The 22,391-nt window shown below is 37.5% G+C and overlaps 1 protein-coding gene across 1 annotated transcript in view; it reads right to left on the reverse strand.

The window, feature by feature from the left end:
* LOC139943164 (uncharacterized) overlaps positions 1–17,525 on the reverse strand; it is a 59,580-nt gene extending 42,055 nt beyond the window's left edge. The window contains exon 1 of the mRNA XM_071939983.1: positions 17,419–17,525. Within this exon, the coding sequence (XP_071796084.1) occupies positions 17,419–17,512 (94 nt within the window). The 5' untranslated portion in view covers positions 17,513–17,525. The remainder of the gene's footprint in view (positions 1–17,418) is intronic.
* Positions 17,526–22,391: the final 4,866 nt, after the last annotated feature.

Below are 22,391 nucleotides of genomic sequence, written 5' to 3' on the forward strand. Positions count from 1 at the left end.
CACCGTTAATTTCTACACATTTTGACACATCTTGTGTTGCGCTACGATGTTGTTTGGTGGATTCATGGGCACTTGAGTGGCTTAAGGTCGAATTTCAAAAGTTGCAAAAGCCCCTATTCAAGCTAAATCATTGATAGTGACGAGTAAGATCAGCGTTTCTTTTGCCCGCCTTTTACAAATGATTTTGTTTTTGTCGCGTGTTGGATAAATCGGTTGCGATGAACATACAGCATTAATTGTCAGTAACCAAGCAAAGGGGCCAAAAATGGGAGGCATAGATCAATATGGGTCAAGAGCCAGATTCCTTGATATGGTTAGACAGGGAAAGGTTTTTCAAGATGACAGGACAGATGGCTCAACTGACCAAACAGGAAAGAGGACGGATCGTTGGTTTGATAGAAGTCGATATGTCGATTCAAGCTGCAGCTCATCAAGTTGGAATGTTATCAGCGACGGTCAGTAAATGGTGGAATCGCTACCAAACTCAGGGAAATGTGGACGACCTGCCAAGGAGTGGCCGTCCGATGGTGAATTCTGCGCAGAAGAAAGTGAACAAGTCCATCTAGCCTGACATCACTCTCGAGGGATTGCGACGCATCCTGATCAGGAAATGGCAGGGGATTGACCAGGGACAGATCAGAGGTCTCATTGGGAGTATGAGAAGACGACTCCTTGGCGTACAGGACAGTGATGGAGGACACACTAAGAACTGAGGACAGGATATCAGCAGTTTTAGAGTTAAAGATACGGCAGTAAATTTCATGGTCAAATAAACGAAACGAGTTTGTGTCTGTTGTCTTGATTTTGTCTGTGTGTGATGCTTACGAGAGTTCCCTTCTGGAATTGGGATGAATAGGGGCTTTTGCAACTTTTGAAATTCGACCTTAAGCCACTCAAGTGCCCATAAAACCACCAAACAACATCGTAGCGGAACACAATAGGTGTCAACATGTGCAGAAATTAACGGTGAATAAAAATGAATAATTATTTTTTTGTATACTATTTTAGGTTCCGATAAATCTGACCATTTGTAAGTGTTTAGATACTTTATTGGTGCAGTTTATTAAGAAAAGCGTATGTGTATGATAGTTGTAAATATCTCTTCGAATCCCACCCGAGTAATATGCCTCTCATATTTTATTTTTTTTCACAGGACTCGGGAAAGTATTGAGTATAGAGTGTCACTTTAACACACATCGGTGTATGGGTACAAAACAAAAATTTATATTGTCCATCCCCAAAACAAATTTAACATCTATTATATCGTTGCGGTTCCCGCTGCCAAAATAGGATTCGAACTGACTATATACCGGGCAACCTCGGTAGTGTAGTTGGTATGACGCTGGTCTAGAGTTGCAAATGTCGTGGGTTCGAATCCCACCCGAGTAATATGCCTGTGATATTTGTTCACAGGACTCGGTAGGTACTGAGTATACAGTGCTAACACACATCGGTGTATGGGTAAAAAAAATATATTATATACCTGTACATAAATATGTATCTCTCACTGTGTATTTTGTCCGGTTATCTTTTTACTTTGTCTTCCTGTGTTTTTATTAGTAAGATGCACACTGGAAAACGATTTTCATAATTTTGACGCGATACTTATAATCAATTCAAATTAATTGAATTAAACTGAATCCATTGACTGAATCAATTGTTAAAAGCAAACCCGAGTTTTCCCAAAATACCCTCGGGTTGGTACTCACTGGTTTTGGAATACGATCTAAGCAGAAAATCCCAAAATCGCTAACAAATTGCTGTTACGTGAAGATGAGCAGGATACATGTACCAGTCAATTATTGTACACACATGAAATGATTTTTTGGCTGTTAACCTTAATCTAGTATTAAGAATGAGTTTGTTGTGCTAAGCTCAATACTTTTCATATTAAATGTCCCCCTGATCGAAAGTTTATGAGGTGTAAAGATGTCGTTTGGGGTGTCACTGTGAGTTTAAAGGCAGTGGACACTATTGGTAATTACTCAAAGTAACTATTAACATAAAACCGGAATTGGTAACTAGTAGTAGGGAGAGGTTGATAGTATAAAACCTTGTGAGAAACGGCTCCCTCTGAAGTGGTGTAGTTTTTGAGAAAGAAGTAATTTTCCACGAATTTGATTTCGAGACCTCACGTTTAGAATTTGAGGTCTCCAAATCAAGCATCTGAAAGTAAACAACTTCGTGTGACTAGGGTGTTTTTTCTTTCATAGTTATCTCACAACTCCGACGACCAATCGAGCTCAAATTTTCACAGGTTTGTTATTTCATGTACATGTTGAGATATACAAAGTGAGAAGACTGGATTTTGACATTTACCAATAGTGTCCACTGTCTTTAATGACACGCATCGACATCAACAGGTTCATTTTGTCAAGTATTGAGAAACAGCATAACATCATGGAAGCAATTTTGAATAATACAAACCGACCCAGTTCATTCCCAAATGACGTATAATATTTAACCAGAATATCTACCCGGATCAGGTTTACGTCCTCAAGAAATCGCATCCTCGTTCCCATCCTGGCGCCGGATTCGAACCCTTATACGTCCCCCGTGTGTATTATATTTTCGTCAGATTTAGTTAGATTATTCTATTTCTGACTGGGTGAGTTTCAAATCGATTTACAAAAATAGGATAATTTGATTGAATATATCCCGATGGAGAGACAATACCCATGATACCCCAGATCAAACATCTGTCAGCCGCAGCGGCCCCGACCGGCACTTCTCAAACCACGCAATCATTTAAAGGCACAAACGTCAATTTCGCCACTTCCTAACTTCAGGAATAATCTAAGGCCTAAGGACGAGTTTAAAAAATTCAGGTTCTTTTTCAAAATCTCCACAGATTTACATTAAACTTGCAGGGTTTGAAGACAATGATAGTGGAAAGCTTCCCTTCGAATATTACTAAGTAAGGTTGTGTAGTTCTGAGAAATGAGTTACAAACAAGTTACAGAATCATTTTGGTCTCATGAGACCAAAATGATTTTAGCATGTAAAAACCCCTTAACCAGTTATGATATTATACCAAAACCATAGCATAACTGGTTAATACCATTTACATGCGAAAACTGAGACGAAAATTATTACTTTTACTCATTTCTCAAAAACTACAGCACCTCAGTAAGTAAAATTTCAAGGGAAGCTTTCTACTATCATATTCTTCAAACTGTGTAAGTTTAATGTAAATCTGTGGACATTGTGTTTTTTGTTAGGGAAAAGTACATATACCCTTTATGGGAAGGTACACGTTTGGTAATAACTCAAAACAAATATTAACTGAAAATTTAAAACTTACTTGGTGATGAGCATTGGTTAGCTGTTGATAGTATAAAACACAGTAGGAAACGACTCCCTCTGAAGTAACGTAGTTTTCGAGAAAGAGGTAAATTCTCACTAAAATCACTATAAACCGTCGCCATCCTACATATCTGACTTACTGCAGCTGCAACCACAACACAGACAGCTTAGATCATCCACTCTCCTGTTCTGGACCAAATGAACGGAACACTCTCCCTAACCACATCAAGGACGCTAACGCTATTCACATTTTCAAGAAACTCCAAAAATGTTTTCTATTCCAACAAGTGTATCAACATTAACTTCATCCAACTGTCTTGAACAACTTTGGTTGATTCTGGCGCTATATAAATTCTCTCTGATTGATTGATTGATTGAAAATAATAAAAGACTTCTAGCTAGAAGTCTATTATTCCTATATGAAAGCACACAAATTCGTCTAACAAGGGAGTTTTTTCTTTCATCATTTTCTCGCAACTTTGATGACCAATTGGGTCCAAATTTTCACACGCTTGTTGTTTTATGGTTATGAAAGGATACACCAAGTGAGAACACTGGTCTTTGACAATTGCCCAAGGTGTACAGTGGATTATTTTTGAGCTCATCTCGCTAAGTTGAATTCCTGTGTATTTTTTATGCCACCTTGTTTTAATGTCAAATCCAATTTCGATATGTCTGTAATTTTATTGTTTTATCTGTAAATTTTGTAAATTCAATGTAACTTTGCCTATGGCAACTAATTTGAATGTTTTTAATAAACCATGAATAATAATAATACAAATACAGACATTCTCTTTAATATCATTAGGAGGAGGCTGTGTCGCACAATGCTCTATACGTCATTACCCATTACCAAAAGTATACTGTTTTGCCAACAATAATGTTGGGTAAGAACCAATAGTGTCCAGTGCCTTTAAGGCATGAAGGCCAAAAGAACCAAAGGAAATACAGTCGCCGTCACAGAGACTCCTAAACAACACACAGCCGCCTACATGCACAAGGGTGAAATCCAATCAGGAATATCAGTCGCCAACTCCCACAAATACAAAAACAGATCCCCTGTTTAGAAACCTACCTCCGGGCATGTGGCGCGAGGTTCATCGATGATTCCTTCCTGGAATCGATACGGTCAGGTAAACTGGCCCGGAGAAGCGCTCGATTTCACCGCGGCTTATGCCGTCTCGGGAGGGCGAGATATGGGGTTTAGATTACTGGGCAGTATGAAAGACGCACTTCGTTCGCCAACGTTTTAAATGGAATACTCTAAGATGCAACAGGTGTCTTTCTACACGGGACCGATAACTTTCAAAGACTTTTTGTAAGGTTCAGTTTTAATGCAGATCGATTCGAAAGTTCAAGGGGACTGCATCTGTGTCCGTATACAATACCTGTCCAGATCATACTGGTTTTAATATCAATAATACTTCGAGTAGACTGGTCCCTTTACTTTATCCGCAAGTATAAAGACCTTGGCCCTTCCATGGCTCTGCTTACCGTAAACACAGAATCTGCGTTTACGGAAGCAGTGAATTTTGTGCTCACGGCAAGCGTATTTCGCGGGTTAGCGGCGACATTTTGCTTCTGCGCGTGCCTACTCAGCGTTGCTACGCTTACAAGGCTAGCGCTGAAATTCGGCGCTTGCACGTAAGCGGGGACTCGTGATCGTAAACGCGGAATTCACAGAACCAGTTATTTAATTTAAACAATTGTTTAACTGCATACACGTGCACTGACGTAAGCTTTTCATTTGTTTTGATTGGTCTGGATGTGATGTTTGGCAGCTTCACTTCCGGTAGTCTGCTTGCAGCAGCGCGCACTTTGTTTATATGTATACTATGTACGTATGATTTGACTGTGAAACTCCATATGAAATAATTGCAAGGTCTAAAGTGCTTTTGGACGAGCAATGACGTACTATCTCAATGCAGATTTCTTGCACAATTCACGTGTTTCACGAAGTAAGACGCCAGTGCCCAAATTCATGGCGTGCTAACCACCGAATTAACGTGAAGTACGCATGCGCACAAGCCAAAATTCCCCACTTACCAGTGAAAATAAGCTTGACTTAAGCACATAATTTCCTGCTTCCGTAAGCGACGGTTTTTGCTTACAGTAAGCAGAGCCATGGAATTGGGCCCGGTACGATGTTTAGGATGCTATGTGCGCAGCGTGTATTTAGCTGTGCACATAGCATCCTAAACATCGTACCGGTGAGGGCGCTGTTGGCGTCAACGAATAGACCTTTTCGCAAATACTGGGGCGCGCGCGTAAAGCTTGGAATTAGATGCATTGTGGTCTAGCTGGTAGCAAAATTTGATTCATATCTATCCCACAATGCACCTCACTCAACAGTCTGCGCTTGCGCATTGGTATTTGCGATAAGGTCTATATTGAGTTACGTGTCGCGTGGGCTTCTTAAAGCCATTGGACACTTTCGGTACAGAAAAAAAAAAGTTCACAGATTTACAAATAATTTACAGGGTTTACAGAAGGTAATGGTGAAAGACTTCTCTTGAATTATTGTACCATGAAATGCTTTACTTTTTTGAGAAAAAATTAAAACAATATTAATTCTCGTTAGCGAGAATTACGGATTTATTTGAAACACATGTCATGGCACGGCGAAACGCGCGGAAACAAGAGTGGGTTTTCCCATTATTTTCTCCCGACTCCGATGACCGATTGAGCCTAAATTTTTACAGGTTTGTTATTTTATGTATAAGTTGTGATACACAAAGTGTGGGACTTGGACAATACTGTTTACCGAAATGGCTTTAAGATCCACCGTACCATGCCGGTAGATGTGCAAAATATTGAAAATATTGGAAACTGCTTTTTGAGTTTGCATCCTCAAATAAAAACCAATCAACTTAATCACTTTTTCTCGACCGATTATGTGGAAGGAAAAAAAAAAAAAAAAAATCCACGGTAATCTTGATTGACGAGTTTTGACATTGTTCACCTGTGTTTTGTTCTAGAAATTATTGTCCAAAGTGCCGTTTTGAAAATTCATCTCATCGCACCTAAGGGAACATTATCATGTTTCGTTGCAGCACCCAATCCCCGGCATTAGCTACATCTTAATGCTCTCAAATCATTCATCAAAACACACCTCGGGTCAAAGGACATTTAGTTCCTCTTAACTGTGGTTTATTTCAGTTCCTTCCTCCTTTTGTTTTGGCGCTTCCCGTTTTCGTCATTGCTTAGAGCGGGCTTTTCAGGGAACAGCTGAAAATCAGTATTTTAATATCTGAGTACCTGCACCCATGTACAATATGAAGTCTCGTGGCCGAGCGGTTAAGAGCACCGAACTCAAAGTCTGGTGTTTCTGACACCATGATGCTGATGTCTAAGCAGAGTGTGGGTTCGAATACGCAGTCGTGACACTTTTGTCATTAAAGGGAAGGTACACCTTTCGTAATTGTCAAAGACCAGTCTTCTCACTTGGTGTATCCCAACATAAGCATACAATAAAACAAGCCTGTGAATATTTGAACTAAATTGGTCATTGAAGTTGCGAGATACTAATGAAAGAAAAACACCCTTGTTGGACGAATTTGTGACTAGAAGTCAATTATTATTTTAGTGAGAAATTACCTCTTTCTCAAAATCTATGCAACTTCAGAGGGAGTCGTTACTCACAATAATAATAATAATATTTAATCGGGCAATCACATTTACAAGCACATGTACATACATTAAAAATATTTAAGAAAACAAAGAAAAACAACAGTGGGGTGCCCAGGAGAGCATAAAAGTTAAACAAATAACTGTCGCCAAAAGGCGTATGTCTCCTATATGTTTTTATACTATCAACAGCTCTCCAATGCTCATTACCAAGTCAGTTTGTAAGTTAATATTTGTTTTGATTAATTACCAAACGTATACCTACCCTTTAATCAAGACACTTCACCACTGCATCGTCCTTCGGATGGGACGTTAAGCCGTTGGTCCCATGTGTTATGTAACGCATGTTTAAGCACCAAGTGCGCTTATCAAAAATAGAAGGGGTTCGCCCTGGTGTTCCCGTTCCGATCGGTATAGCAAATTGCGCCACAGCACCTCGTGAAACATAACATGGTGCTATCAGAATAAGATCTCTTAATCCAAACGTAGTCCCACATCTTGGAGGAAATACTGAATGTTACAGAGAGCCAGGAGCGTCACTGGGTGACGGACATGTGCGCCATGTACGAAGCCAAAATTACTATTATTATTATTTATAGCTGTTCGAGATTTGATCTGTTCTCAAACCCTTGTTAAGCCCGGTTCATACTTCCTGCGAATCCGAATGCGAAGCGAATTTGACGTGAATTTGACGTCACACCCTCCTTCCGATTCGCAAGGGAGTAGAGCAGAGGGCCACTGCTGCGAATTGTTCGTTGCGAATTTGTGACGTCAAGATTCGCTTCGCATTCGCATTCGCATGAAGTATGAACCGGGCTTAATACTGGTACTAACGTTGCTATTAATAGAACCGAGTTTACATTGGTACCAATCATCCGGGATTTCCCTTGTTCATACAACAATCAACATAATAATAAACATAAAGGTTCGAGTAACTACTGGTACCCGTGTTAATATATTAGTATCCGTGTTCATAATACCCATGTTTATACTGGTACCCGTGTTCAATGTGCTACCAATGCTTAAACGTCGTACCTGTTCTCATTTGGTAACCGTGTTTGTTTTGGGATAGCCGAGTTCATACAGGAACTAATTTTGATATCTACCCGTTTTCAAACTGAAACTCGTGTTATTGGTAATAGTGTTCATTCTTGTACTTTTGTTCATACCGAAACAAGCGTTCGCATTAGTACCCGTTTTTAAAGGCAGTGGACACTATTGGTAAATCGAAACAATTATTATCATAACACTTTTCTTGATCACGAGAACATTGTGAGAAACAGCTCCCTCTGTGACGTAACGACGAAATGACGTAGTTTTCGAGAACGATGACATAGAATTTGAGGTCTTAAAATGAAACATCTGAAAGCACACAACTTCGTGTGACCATGGTGCAACAAGGGTGTTTTTTCTTTCATTAAATATCTCGCAACTTCGTCGACCGATTGAGCTTAATTTTTACAGATTTGATATTTAGTGCATATGTTGAGATACACCAACGGTGAAGACCAGTGTTCATAGTTATAGTGCACGTGTTCGTGATGGTACCCGTGTTCATACTGTTACCCGAGTTTATACTGGTACCCGAGTTTATACTGGTACCCGAGTTCATAATGGTAGGCCTGTGTGCGTACTGTACTTTTTCTCAGCTATGCTATATTATTTGTGTATGATTTATTTGTTTAAAATGGAAAGAATGTACCTCTTACGCCATTTTACCAATCAAAAAATGAGCTCAGGTACATGTTTTAGGCTCCACACGTTTTAAGTTCAATACGTGTATTTATAACTGGCTCCAGCTAGTTCTAAATATTTGTGAATGCTACCAATAATGTAGGCGCCTTTGATCATTAATTTGATCAGCAGCTAGCTCTTTTATGTGCTCTCTTTATTAATATTTGCTGAAAATGGAAGACGATCTTCAACATTACGTCACACATTTTAAAAATGTGTATTTATAAATGGCTCCAGTTAGCTCTCGAATATTTGGGAGTGATACCAATATTGCATGCGCCTTTGGTCAGATATTTCATACAGCAAGGGACTTTTTGTTCTAATATATGACGAGTTATTTGTTTAAAATGGAAAACGATCTCCAACGTTCTTCTCTCAACCCATCTCAACCGATATCACCCGCCACTTGCAGGCATCTGCACTGTCTCATGATAGACAGACCATCAATACAGCAACCCTTGCTAAAAGTTGACCATTAAGGCTTGGGGCTAGAACCCAGAAACAGATCAATGACGGTGAACAGACAGGACACCAAAACTGTCTTTTCCAGATATGCAATCACTTGAGATGCTGCGCCGGAGGAGGTATATTTTTTAACCCGTTACTGTTTTAACCTATATTGGCAGAGCACCTGGGGTGATTATTATCTGACTTGGGGTACTTGCTCAGGGATGTTAAACTCTTCAGCTGTCGACGGAACTCGGGGTACAGACGTGACTCTTCGCTGTTTGATATCACCACCGATCGTTACTAGCAAACTATGTGTAAAATGCAATGATGTAAAGGGACACTAAGGTTGGGACACGAAGATTCTTTCCACTACTGGGGATTGTGTTTTAACTGGGTTAAACGCGTCAACATTATACCGGGTGACCCTGTGATGATGTTCTGGCTTAGATTTGAGGATAGTTAGCGAGACTTAAAGGCAGTATACACTAAAGGTAATTACTCAAAATAATTATTAGCATAAAACCTTACTTGGTAACGAGTAATGGGGAGCTGTTGATAGTATAATACATTGTGAGAAACAACTCCATCTGAAGTATAACGTAGTCTTCGAGAAAGAAGTAATTTTCCACGAATTTGATTTCGAGACCTCAGAATCAGAATTTGAGGTCTCGAAATCAAGCATCAGAAAGCACACAACTTCATGTGACAGGGGTGTTTTTGTTCTTCTTCTTTCATTATTATCTCGCAAATTTCGGCTACCAATTGAGCTCAAACTTTCACAGGATTGTTAGTATATGCATATATATGTTGAGATACACCAAGTGAGAAGACTGGTCTTTGACAATAACCAATAGTTTCTGGCGTCTTTAAGCTAATTTGTGAAGAGCTACTTTGACAATCACTGTGCAAAATCTTAGCTCATGAATGGTTTTTATATCCTGTAGCCACAGGAAATAGGAAATAGCTTTGTTAGAAAAATGAAAACCTGGAGTTTAGTGAAGATATTTTTTAAAATCCCATGGTTTGTTACCAATGTTAGCTCGTGCAAGGCTGGAATCTGTCGCCATGGGAAATAGTTTTTATTAATAGCAGAATGAACACATGAAGTTAAAGTTAATAAAATTGTATACATATTTTAAGATTCCGTATTTGGTACATGTCGGTACATGTTGGTACATGTTGGTACATTCGATATTTTGTACCCTAGAAAGTATAGTTGCTTAGCAAAATGACAGAATGCTTAACTACACTAGACACTATTGGTAATTGTCAAAGACCAGTCTTCTCACTTGGTGTATCTCAACATGTGCATAAAATACAAACTTGTGCACATTTGAGCTCAGTTGGTCGTCGAAGTTGCGAGATAATAATTAAAGAAAAAACACACTTGTCACACGAAGTTGTGTGCTTTCAGGTGCTCGACTTCGAGACCTCAAATTCTAAATCTGAGGTCTCGAAATCAAATTCGTGGAAAAAATTTCTTTCTCGAAAACTATTTCACTTCAGAGGTTTAAGTGTAATCTGTTGACATTGTGTTAAGAGTACCCAGACCCTTTAAAGCCATTGGACACTTTCCGTAAACAGTATTGTCACAAGGCCCACACTTGGTGTATCACAACTTCTATATCAAAGAACAAACCTGTGAAAATTTAGGCTCAATCGGTCATCGGAGTCGGGACAAAATAACGGGAAAACACACCCTTGTTTCCGCACGTTTGCCGTGTCATGACATGTGTTTAAAATAAATTCGTAATTCTCGTTATCGAGAATTGCTAATTATTTTAATGTTTTCTCAAAAATAAAAGCATTTCATGCAATAATATTTCAAGAGAAGTCTTTCACCATTACCTTCTGTAAACCCTGTAAGTTATTTGTAAATCGGTTGACTTTTTTTTTTCTGTTCCGAAAGTGTATAATGGCTTTCAGAAACACTGCGGCTGATTTCACAAAACACTAAGATGCGTTGTCGATATCACCAAAGTGATTTGTATTGTGATCTTAGAGTTTCCTTGGCATTTAAGATGGATTCGCATTTAAGATCAGTCGCAGTCTTAAAAAAACCAAGCCCCGATGGTTGTCAACAAAAGTCTGAAAAGGTCGATGACGTCACGAACACAATGTCATTTCTAAACTAGAAGGCCATGCGATAGTTTACGGCAGCTGTATGACTAAAAATTGAATTGATGTTACTGACAAGCAGCTGAACACAAATCCGATAAATGACTCCACTAATCCAAAAGCTTGTTTTGCCCAAAGGCCAAGTAAAATAAAATACCAGTTGACTGCCCGGTATTTATTCTTCGTGAAGAAAAAGGAGGATGAGGACCTTTTTTATACCAAAGGTGGCCACCAAGCAGTCTAATTCAAACTGGACACAAATTCTTCAGTTTAAAGTCACGACTTATTGTATACAGTTACAAGTTTAATGATAAACACATACACAACAAAATTATTTTTGAAAAAAATAAATAAAAAAATTAACAAGAAGGAGATGTGGCCTCAAAAAGGGATGAGGGAGGGGACGATCACCCTCCCCACTCCCCCCCCCCCCATAATGTCAGACCGATCATTTCTGACATACCGTAGCGGTAAGCATGTCAGAATTTGACTATAATTACCAATTAGAGTAAATGGTTCTGTCGTCTTGTAATGGATACGAAACATCCACTAACTTAATGATGGATAGTTATAAGTTCTAAGCTTGACTACTTGATATTGCAGGTTTTCTGTATCTGTAAAGACCCGTGTATACAAATGTAGAACTAGACATATTTAAAAGGTGGTTACTTTTTGTAGGACAAAACACACAATGTCCACAGAGTTACATTAAAAACAGTGAACACTATTGGTAATTGTCAAAGACCAGTCTTCTTACTTACTGTATCTCAACATATGCATCAAATAACAAACCTGTGCAAATTTGAGCTCAATCGGTTGTCGAAGTTGCGAGATAATAATGAAAGAAAAAACACCCTTGTCACACGAAGTTGTGTGCTTTCAGATGCTTGATTTCGAGACCTCAAATTCTAAACTTGAGGTCTCGAAATCAAAACCGTGGAAAATTACCTCTTTCTCGAAAACTACATCACTTCAGAGGGAGCCGTTTCTCACAATGTTGTATACTATCAACCTCTCCCCATTACTCGTAATCAAGAAAGGTTTTATGATTATACTATTTTGAGTAATTACCAATAGTGTCCACTGCATTTAAACAGTTTGAAAATAATCATAGTAGAAATATTCCCTTAAAATATTACTTGCTGGGGGTATAAATATTACTTGCTGAGGTGCTTTAGTTTTTAAGAAATGAGTAAAACAATGTTATGAACAATATTTTTGTCTAAGTGATTATGATACGAACGTTATTTTAGCATGTAAAAATTATTTTCATGGCCTTGTTTTACTAATTTCCCAAAAGCCAGTGCACCACAGCAAGTGATACTTTAAAGAAAGCTTTGTATCATCAATATTCAAACTGAGTAATTATAATGTAAATCTATGGACATTATGTTTTGTTAAAAAAAGTAACAAGATCCTTGAACTATGAAATTGTAGATTGATTCCTAAAAAAAGGAGCATGTTTTTTTTTATTTTGAAAATCAAAACGGTTAAAATATGTTGCTTTAAAACCCTGCCTCAATAGCATTTTCTTTTTTTATTATAACGGTTATATCAAAACAAAGCCAATGTTTTTGTCCAACAAACTCAGCAAAAAAATGAACCTTAAATAGATACTTAAATACAGATACATAATTAGTTGATGGACTATTTTTCCTAATAAACCACAAGGGGAATTTACTGGGTAAATTTCGAAATGCTTAAACTATCGAAATGTGTTATACTTCTAATCAAGTTTTTATTGCAATTCGTCCCAGGGGTGATTTTGGTATTTTCTTTGTGTATTGACTGAGTAACATTGTCAGAAACAGCTCCCTCTGATATGACGTAGTTTTCGAGAAAGAAATCATTTCCAGGAATTTGATTTCGAGACCTCAGATTTAGAATCTGAGGTCTCAAAATCAAACATCTGAAAACACACAACTTCATGTGACCATGGTGCGACAAAGGTGTTTTTTCTGTCATTAATATCTCGCAATTTCAACGACCGATTGAGCTCAAATTATCACATAATTGTTATGTTATGTACACACCAAGTGAGAAGACTGGTCCGTGATGATTACCAATAGTGCCCAGTGTCTTTAAACCGTACGGTAATTTGTGAACGGTACGACCACGCGTTTTTGTATTAACTACGTCCATAATGTTGTACATTGAGAGCTGATGGAACACTAATTACCAATTTGTCTTGTTGCTGTTTTATGCATGGATTTTACTAATTGTGTGTGCATTTTATGCACTTTTAATGTATAATTTTGTAACTGATCGGGTGTACTGTATAATATGCATATACGGTGCTTTGTTCAGACCATTTTAATTTCCCAAGCGACGTACATTACAGCTCCATCCATCTGTCTAATTTTATAAAATGCCAGAAATTTAATTCACTTTGCAGGCTTAAATCAACAGCGGCAATTTTGTGTAAGAAACGCAGTCAAACCATAAATTAGTACTGGAATACCCATTAACGTGAACATTCATTCCATTCCTCTTGTTCTCGAAAAATGCAGTCAAACATAGTATCTTAGCATTGAATGATTTATTCTGTTTATAACAATCAAAATTGGCCGTATGTTAGGATGCATACAAAACCCAAGTGGCAGGTTATCCGTAAATTTGTTTTTAATTCCCATAAATATACACGTAAAATAAGTTTTTACTCAATAGTATCAATCATTATTTTGATGAAGTATAAACTGATGTATGTCAAGCTCAAGCATTTTGTCAGTACTAATCCTTGATGAAATATTTCTGTCTGAAATGTACTCGATTCCAGGAGAATAGATTTGAAGAAAATAAAAACATAAGAAAGCAAACGAACATTTTGTCATCTTAAACTATGCAATCGAAAAACCAAGTGCAAAACATATTTGGCCAAAATGAAAGAAAGCAGATCAACATTAGTCATCTCAAATATTGTAATCGAAAAACCAAGTGCAGAACATACTTGGGAACAACTAAGAACATGTAAAACACATACTTGAAAATGCGTCTTTGGCTAATAAATAACCTGCAAATAATTATTATAAATTAGGTTAATGACGTACTATCCATTTAATAACCAGAGAATTGGAATAACTCGTCCAATAGAAAACGATGTATCCGTTGAGGATTTATTTCTTGAAAACTGGAGAATATATTGGCTCTATTTTCTTTTGGGTTTTTGGTTGCTTTATCCCTAGCGCTTTGCGGTTATTATTATAAGTATAGTTGTATTCCATAAATAAAACAAGATGTACCATTCTTACCCCCCTCCCCCCCCCCCCCCCGAAAACTAGAGGACCGGACATGATATTATTTTCTAATAACCATGCCTTCCCTTTATGATATGTTTCTTGAACACTAGAGGATTGGAATGAATGTACTCTTCTAATAACCAATGATGTACCATCCCTTTATGATATGTTTCTTGAACACTAGAGGATTGGAATGAATGTACTCTTCTAAAATCCAATGATGTACCATCCCTTTATGTTAGGTTTCTTGATAACTGACGGATTGGAATGAATGTACTCTTCCAATAACCAATCATGTACTATCCCTTTATTCAATTATTTAATTTTTGATGTTTATTGAAAACTAGAGAGTTGAAATGAATGTACTCTTCTAACAAACAATGATGCACCATCCCTTTATGATATGTTTCTTGATAACTAGAGGATTGGAATGAATGTACTCTTCCAATAACCAGTGATGCACCACCCCTTTATGTTATGTTTCTTGAAAACTAGAGGATTGGAATGAATGTACTCTTCGATTAACCAATGATGTACCATCTTTTTTTGATATTTTTCTTGAAAAATGGAGGATTTTAATGAATGACCTCTTCCATAACCAATGATGTACAACCCCTTTAAGATATGTTTCTTGACAACAAAATGATTTGTATGAATGTATGCCCACTCTTCTACAATAATGTACCATCCTTGTATAAGGTGTTCATTGAAATGTAGAGGATTTTAGATTTTATTACTGATAGTATCGAAGTCTTTTATAGCGCACGTAACTAATTGACTGGAACAAAATTGCTCATCCAAAACCATTTAATGCTTTAAAAAGAAAAGACATGATAGATTTGCAGAAAGAAATGACACTTGATTTAACATTGACAAGGTGAATTTCACCCTAGGCCGGATGAGTTGTACATGAGGCTCTTTGACGGATTCAGCGGAGCGGATAATTTGCAATACCATCCCCCGGCCAGTGCGTTCACTGACATCAATTCTTATCTTTCGCACATTTTTTACAACTTTTTGTGTGCATGCGTTATTCATAAGAAAAGAAATTCATCGGTTGTAAACTGCTTTGGCACGTGTTATCTTAGCAGGGCCCAATTTCAAAGAGCTGCTAAGCACAACAATTTGCTCAGCATGACATTTTTGTCCCGTGATGAAAACGGGATTACCAACCAAATTTCCACGTGATTTTCAGGATAAGCATACAACAGCTGAATACCAGTAACAAGCAATATACAACAAATGAAACTTAATTGGTAATCATGTTTTTATCAAGGAAGAAGTTCCATGCTGAGCAAATTGTTTGTGCTTAGCAGCTTTATGGATTTGGGCCTTCAGCTGTTCTCGAATTTTTCATGTAATGATTCCAAGGTGCTCGAAACAAAATTCGTACAATTTAAAGAAATTGACAGGGTTTGTCAGAGTAAAAAACATCAATATTAAAATTAATCCAAACGTTTACTGATTATGAAGCTCATACAATTTTTTATTTTATAAATATTTTCCTCAGAGAGTCGTTGTGTAATGTTACGAGGTACGGCATAATTTATTTTCGCTAATATCAATAATTCCGGATAATTATTAATAGTAGTGCCTTGGTGCAGGTTGGCCATCCGTTAGGCAGTTTCTGGGGAGTGAGATGGAGAGAGGTTGATAGTAAAACATTGCGAGAAACGGCTCTCGCCGACGTAACGTTGTTTCCGAGAGAGAAGTAATTTTCCGCGAATTTTGATTTCGATACCTCAGAATTTGAGAGTCATGCATCTGAAATCACACAACTTCGTATGTCAACCTAGAAGACCGATTCAGCTCAAATTTCCCCAGGTTGGTTATTTTGTGCATAGAGAAACACCAACTGAGAAGACTGCTCTTTAACAATTACCAAAGGTGTCCAGTGTATCTATACGTAAAGTTTTCTCGCTAAACAATAAATCATTGTGAACTAATGACAGATTGTGCAAATGTAGTGCTTTATACAGCTTTGTGTACACAACTCAGCTGGCACTCAGCTCCATTCAATCCTTCGAAGATCCTTAGAAGATAGATCGTCACCAATCACTTTGTAACCCCTTAGTTAACTGTTTGTACAAAAAGGACAATGTCCAATATTGATGCATAGACATTCAACATACAAAGCTATTGCAATGTACAATATCCAATATCGATGTACACGGTAGACATTCACTAATCACCGTACAAACCCATGGGAATGTCCGAAATCCAATATCGAAAAATCAACATTGACATTTGCTTGACAAATAATGTGAATGTCCAACCATTATCAAACTCACTTTACTGTCATTCATAAAAACACCTGATGTGAACTCACCAACTCTTTGAAACATTAAATCAAAATCCCTGAGTTAAATTGTATAACTTAAAGCCATTATAAACGTTCGGTAAACAGTATTGTCCAAGTCCCACACTTCGTGTATACAACTTATATATAAAATAACAAACCTGTGAAAATTGAGGCTCAATCAGTCATCGGAGTCGGGAGAAACTAACGGGAACACCCACTCTTGTTTCCGCACGTTTCGCCGTGTCAAGACATGTGTTTAAAATAAATCCTGTAATTCTCGTTGTCGAGAATTGTTATTGTTTGTAATGTTTCCTCAAAAAGTAAAGCATTTCATGGAATAGTATTTCAAGAGAAGTCTTTCACCATTACCTTATGTAAACCCTGTAAGTTATTTGTAAATCTGTGGACTTTTTTTTCTGTACCGAAAGTGTAAAATGGCTTTAAAGGGAAGGTACACGTTTGGTAATTACTCGGAACAAATATTAACTTAATTTAATTAGCTGGCCAGCTCCATATAAAGAACAGTAACAGTTATTACCAGAATGTGACAAAAACTATACGATTATTAAGAACTAACATTTTTTTTTTTTGACAACATGAACATTTGTTGAATGGATAAATAAATGAATTGTCTTTTTCACTTACCATTTGAAGCACAACTTGCCGACTGCATTCCTGATAGAAACCACACGGTGATGACAGTATGTATGACCAACCGGTATTGCCCTCCCCCTGCCATGACTCTGTCTGTATACTCTGATCGGACTGTGGGGTAGAGAAAGAGTATACATCAGCATACTATAATATAGACTTCTGGACAAGTCGTTAGTGATCTGCCGCACGGTGAGATAGTCGTGTTGTGTACTGCTCTCGCGCGAACTCCTGGTTGCCGACTTCTACTCATGGGACCGTGGGTCGACCCCGGTGTGTTGCGGTTTTTTTTTCCAGGACGAACGTGTGCAGATAATTACCCACGTTCGTCCTAGAAGTAAAAACCGCCACGCACTGGGGTCGACCCAGGGAAGCTAAACGAACGCACCCTGTAGTCGCGAGGTGACAACAGTCTTGCGAGAATACCGGGTGATACGGAATAGAGTCGGAACGCTATCACCGCAACAGCAGCTTAACGACTAGTCCACCACAAGTCGGGTTGCTATTATGAAGTGTTCGTTGAAATCACTGATAGTAACCCGCACTCTATGCGTCCATCCAATATATACGCACCAGCGGTTATTAAAACTGACATCACTGACAAAGATGCGCGGTTTGAGAACGTACCATTCCAACCGTTACTCAGATTCCTAAACAGTGCCGTGGAAAACAGGTTAATTTTGAAGAAACAAACTCAGCAAAATAATTGAACTTGATGTTAATTAAGTGTACGTACCACTGGTTATTAAAACTGACATGACTGAACGAGGATGCGCGGTTAGAGAACCTATCATTCCAAACCGATACTCAGAATTTTTAAACAGTGAACTGGATATAAGTTAAATAATATTTAATTTAGAAGAAAGTAAAACAGCGAAGAAATCAAACTTGTAAACATGACACGTGACGTGTTGTCCACCAATCAATTGAACATGCGTGGAGACGGCCATTTTGGAAACATTGCAGCGAACCGTTGCTGCGAAGTGTTCCAAAATCATCCAATAATTTTTAATATAGGACTCGTTATAAAGATTATGACACCGGCAAGTACAATGCCAAATAAAGCATGGTTAGTGACGTATTATTCAATGATCAAATTATTGTGTGATCGGTTTATTTATAAATTCAATAAGCTTGTATTTTTATTAGAACAGTGATATGCCATACTTAGTAAGCATTATCCACTTCAATCGTGATTTTTGGACGGGGTTAGGAATAAAGTAGTCATAATTCCCCAAACGTGCGTGATTTGAGATAATATACGAAGGTTTGCACACGTTCGGCCATGACAGGGTAACTACTTTATAAAACTGACGACAAGTTGAAAGGATTTAACGATGGATAGTGTTTTAAAGGCACTGTACACTATTGGTAATTACTCGAAATAATTGTTAGCATAAAACCTCATTTGGTAACGATCAATGGAGAGGGGTTGATGGTGTAAAACATTGTGAGAGACGGCTCCCTCTGAGGTAAGGTGTTTTTTTTGCGAAAGAAGTAATTTCTCACTAAAATATTTGAATATTCGAGACCTCTGAGATCACGAATTAAACATCTGAAAACACACAACTTGGTGTTTTTTTTACTTCCACTGCTCTCTCGTAACTTCCACAACCATTTTGGCTCAAACTTTCACAGGTTTGTTATTGCATGCATATGTTGAGATACACCAAGTGAGAAGATATTTGACAATTACCAATGGTGTCCTATAGGGTTTGTGATAAACTCTCCAGCTTGACCAATTGAGGGGGCTATTTTCCATATCAAATAACCGCCGATGACTTCACAAATCCTTTAAAGGCAGTGGACACTATTGGTAATTGTCAGACTAGCCTTCACAGTTGGTGTATCTCAACATATTATTATTACTATTCTTGGTTTATTAAAACACATTTAAACATTGCAGCTACAAGCTGAATTGAGTTTAAAATACAGAGATTCATAAAAAATCGAAATGTTTAAAAATAAAAAAAAAATAAAAAAAATAGAATTACAATTTGTTTTTTATACATTAAAATGCATAACATGGCAAACCAGTGTACACTTGAGCTCGATCGGTCATCGAACTTGCGAGATATTAATGAAAGAAAAAAACGACCCTTGTCACATGAAGTTGTGTGCGTGTAGATGGTTGATTTCGAGACCACAAGTTCTAAATCTGAGATCTCCAAATCAAACTCGGGGAAAACTGATTCTTTCTCGAAAACTACAATACTTTAGAGGGAGCCGTTTCTCACAATGTTTTATACTATCAACCTCTCCCCATTTACTCGTTACCAAGACAAGTTTTCTGCTAATAATTATTTTGAGTAATTACCAATAGTGTACACTGCCTTTAATGTGGTCGTGACTTTAGAATATTAATGCAGCGCTTTGAGGCATGGCTGAAGTCACTCCATTGTCAGACCCTACCATTAATCTTAAACGGATATCCAATGCATCAGATATTGCTCATTTCTCTTGGAAATTCATTAAAAAGCACGCCCTTTAGCAATTTTATGGTCTTTATAGATGCTTTTAAGAAAAACAACCGCAGGCAAGTAACCTTGCCTGTACGCAATTAAGACATGCTTCAAAAATAAGATGCATCACAAAGAAGCACGTCCCATAAGAAAGACATTGTTATTTTTTGAACAGGAATAGATAATTTTGTTGCCATTTTTTGCCAACAAAAATATCATGAATAAACCAGTTCTTTTTATAGTACAATATTTTTATATTAAAGTAATCAAAAGGAGAAATATACAAAGCGCAAACAGTTGCAGGTCAGCTCCGCTTAAATGCGCTGGATATTGTAATTGTAATTATTACAAATGTTATTTCAAGAACGGAACAAAACTCATACCCTGGGGAGGGTTACTCTCTTACTGTAAAAGAGTGAAGAAAAACACTCGTGTTGCCCGCCATACCACTTCTGCGAAGAGCCATATGGCGAACAACTCTTTTTTTGTAGTGAAAGATGGGTTATTCATGAATGATAATCAAAGAGTGGCGACTCAATCTTGAATGTTTCGTTTAAAGGGAAGGTATACACATTGGTAAATGTCAAAAAACTAGGCTTCTCACTTGGTGTATCTCAACATATGCATAAAATAACAAACCTGTGAAAATGTGAGCTCAATTGGTCATCGGAGTTGGGAGAAAACGATGAAAGAAAAAAGACCCTTGTTGGACATTTGTGTGCTTTCAGATAGGAATAACAGATTTCTTGCTAGAAGTGTTTTATTATTTTAGTGAGAAATTACCTCTATTTCAAAATTAATGCTTACTTCAGAGGGAGCAGTTTCTCACAATGTTTTATACTATTAACAGCTCTCCAATGCTCGTTACCAAGTCAGTTTTGAAGTTAATATTTGTTTTGAGTAATTACCAAACGTGTACCCCCTTCAAATGCATTTGGCACTATTGGTAATTACTCAAAATAATTATTAGCATAAAACCTTACACAGTAACCAGTCGTGGGGATCTGTTGGTTGTACAAAACATTATGAGAAACGGCTCCCTCTGAAGTAACGTAGTTTTTTCGAAAAGAAGTGAATTAAATTCGATACCTAAGCTGAAATCTCGAAATCAAGCATCTGAAAGCACACAACTTTGTGCGACAGGGTTTCTTTTTTTCTTCCATAATTCTCTTGCAACTTCGACGATCAACTGAGTTCAAATCTCACAGGTTTGTTATTTGATGCATAATATTGCGATACACCGAGTGAGAAGACTGGTCTTTGCAAATTTCCAGAGTTATGTTCAGTGCCTTTAAAGGATTTGGGTATATATACTTTTTCAAAAGGTCAATGGATTTGCATCAAACTTACAGGGTTTGAAGATAATGATAGTGGAAAGCTTCCCTTCAAATCTTACTTACTGAGGTGCTGTAGTTTTTGAGAAATGAGTAAAAAAAATGTCATGAAAATATGTTTGTAAATGATTAAAATCATTTTCGGTTCATGAGACGACAACTATTTTCATGACATTGTTTTACTCATTTCCCCAAAACTACAGCACCTCAGCACGTAATACTTTCAGGGAAGCTTTCTACTATCATTATCTTCAAACTGTGTAAGTTTAGTGTGAATCTGTGGACATTGTGTTTTTATGTCCTACAAAGGTTACGTAGGCTTTTCTAAACCTTGCAGGGTCGTAGCCGAGTGATTAAAAAAATCGCATTCGGCTCGATTTCCGTACGGCACGGCCGCAACCCCGCCAGGCTTAAAGCTTGCTCTTCAAGACCTCGTCTCACTCCTTTGTTCCCTTACCATATTTCATTGTCAAGGTATTCAGCGAATCGATGAAAACATTTCAGATTAAGGCACGAGATAAATAATTAGTGATTTTGTAATGTGATGGTGTACGATATAGAAAAAACAGCGTCTGGACTGTATGTAATGAGACAAGCCAGCAGTGATTGAAAGTGCAAAGTTCGAGAAAAAAAAAAAGAGAAAAAAAAAACTTTTGTCATAACTATACAGCTAAAAAAAAAAAAAAAAAAATATATATACACTTTTTAAACGGCTGCCGAATGAAAATGATGTGAATCTGGGAGAAATGGTCGATAGGTATGGATGGCTTTATGGACTCGACTTTCATAAGACACCAATAAGTCAAAAGAAAATTATTTATGATTGGGTGAGCATTGCTCACTTTTGTGAAGGTATCAAAATTTGGTTTCGAAGTTATAGGCCTTCATTTATTTGAGATGTATAAGTCCGTTGTAGCTTACAAAAAAATTCACTCCAGGATGTCGGCTACCTATTCTTCAGTGAGCAGTGCTCACCCAACCATGAAACATTTTTCGGACTTTTTGTGTCATGAAAGTTGAACCCATAAGCTACCCGGACATCTCCACTTTTCCCCCAAAAATCATGTATTTTTTGGGTCGGCAGCCATTTCAAAAGTGAACAGTTTTTTTTTTTGAGACACGGTTTACATACCGAGATCTATGAAAATAACAAAAAGGATTGAATTAATAT

This window comes from Asterias amurensis, chromosome 10 (assembly GCF_032118995.1).
Source record: "Asterias amurensis chromosome 10, ASM3211899v1".
Lineage (NCBI taxonomy): Eukaryota > Metazoa > Echinodermata > Asteroidea > Forcipulatida > Asteriidae > Asterias > Asterias amurensis.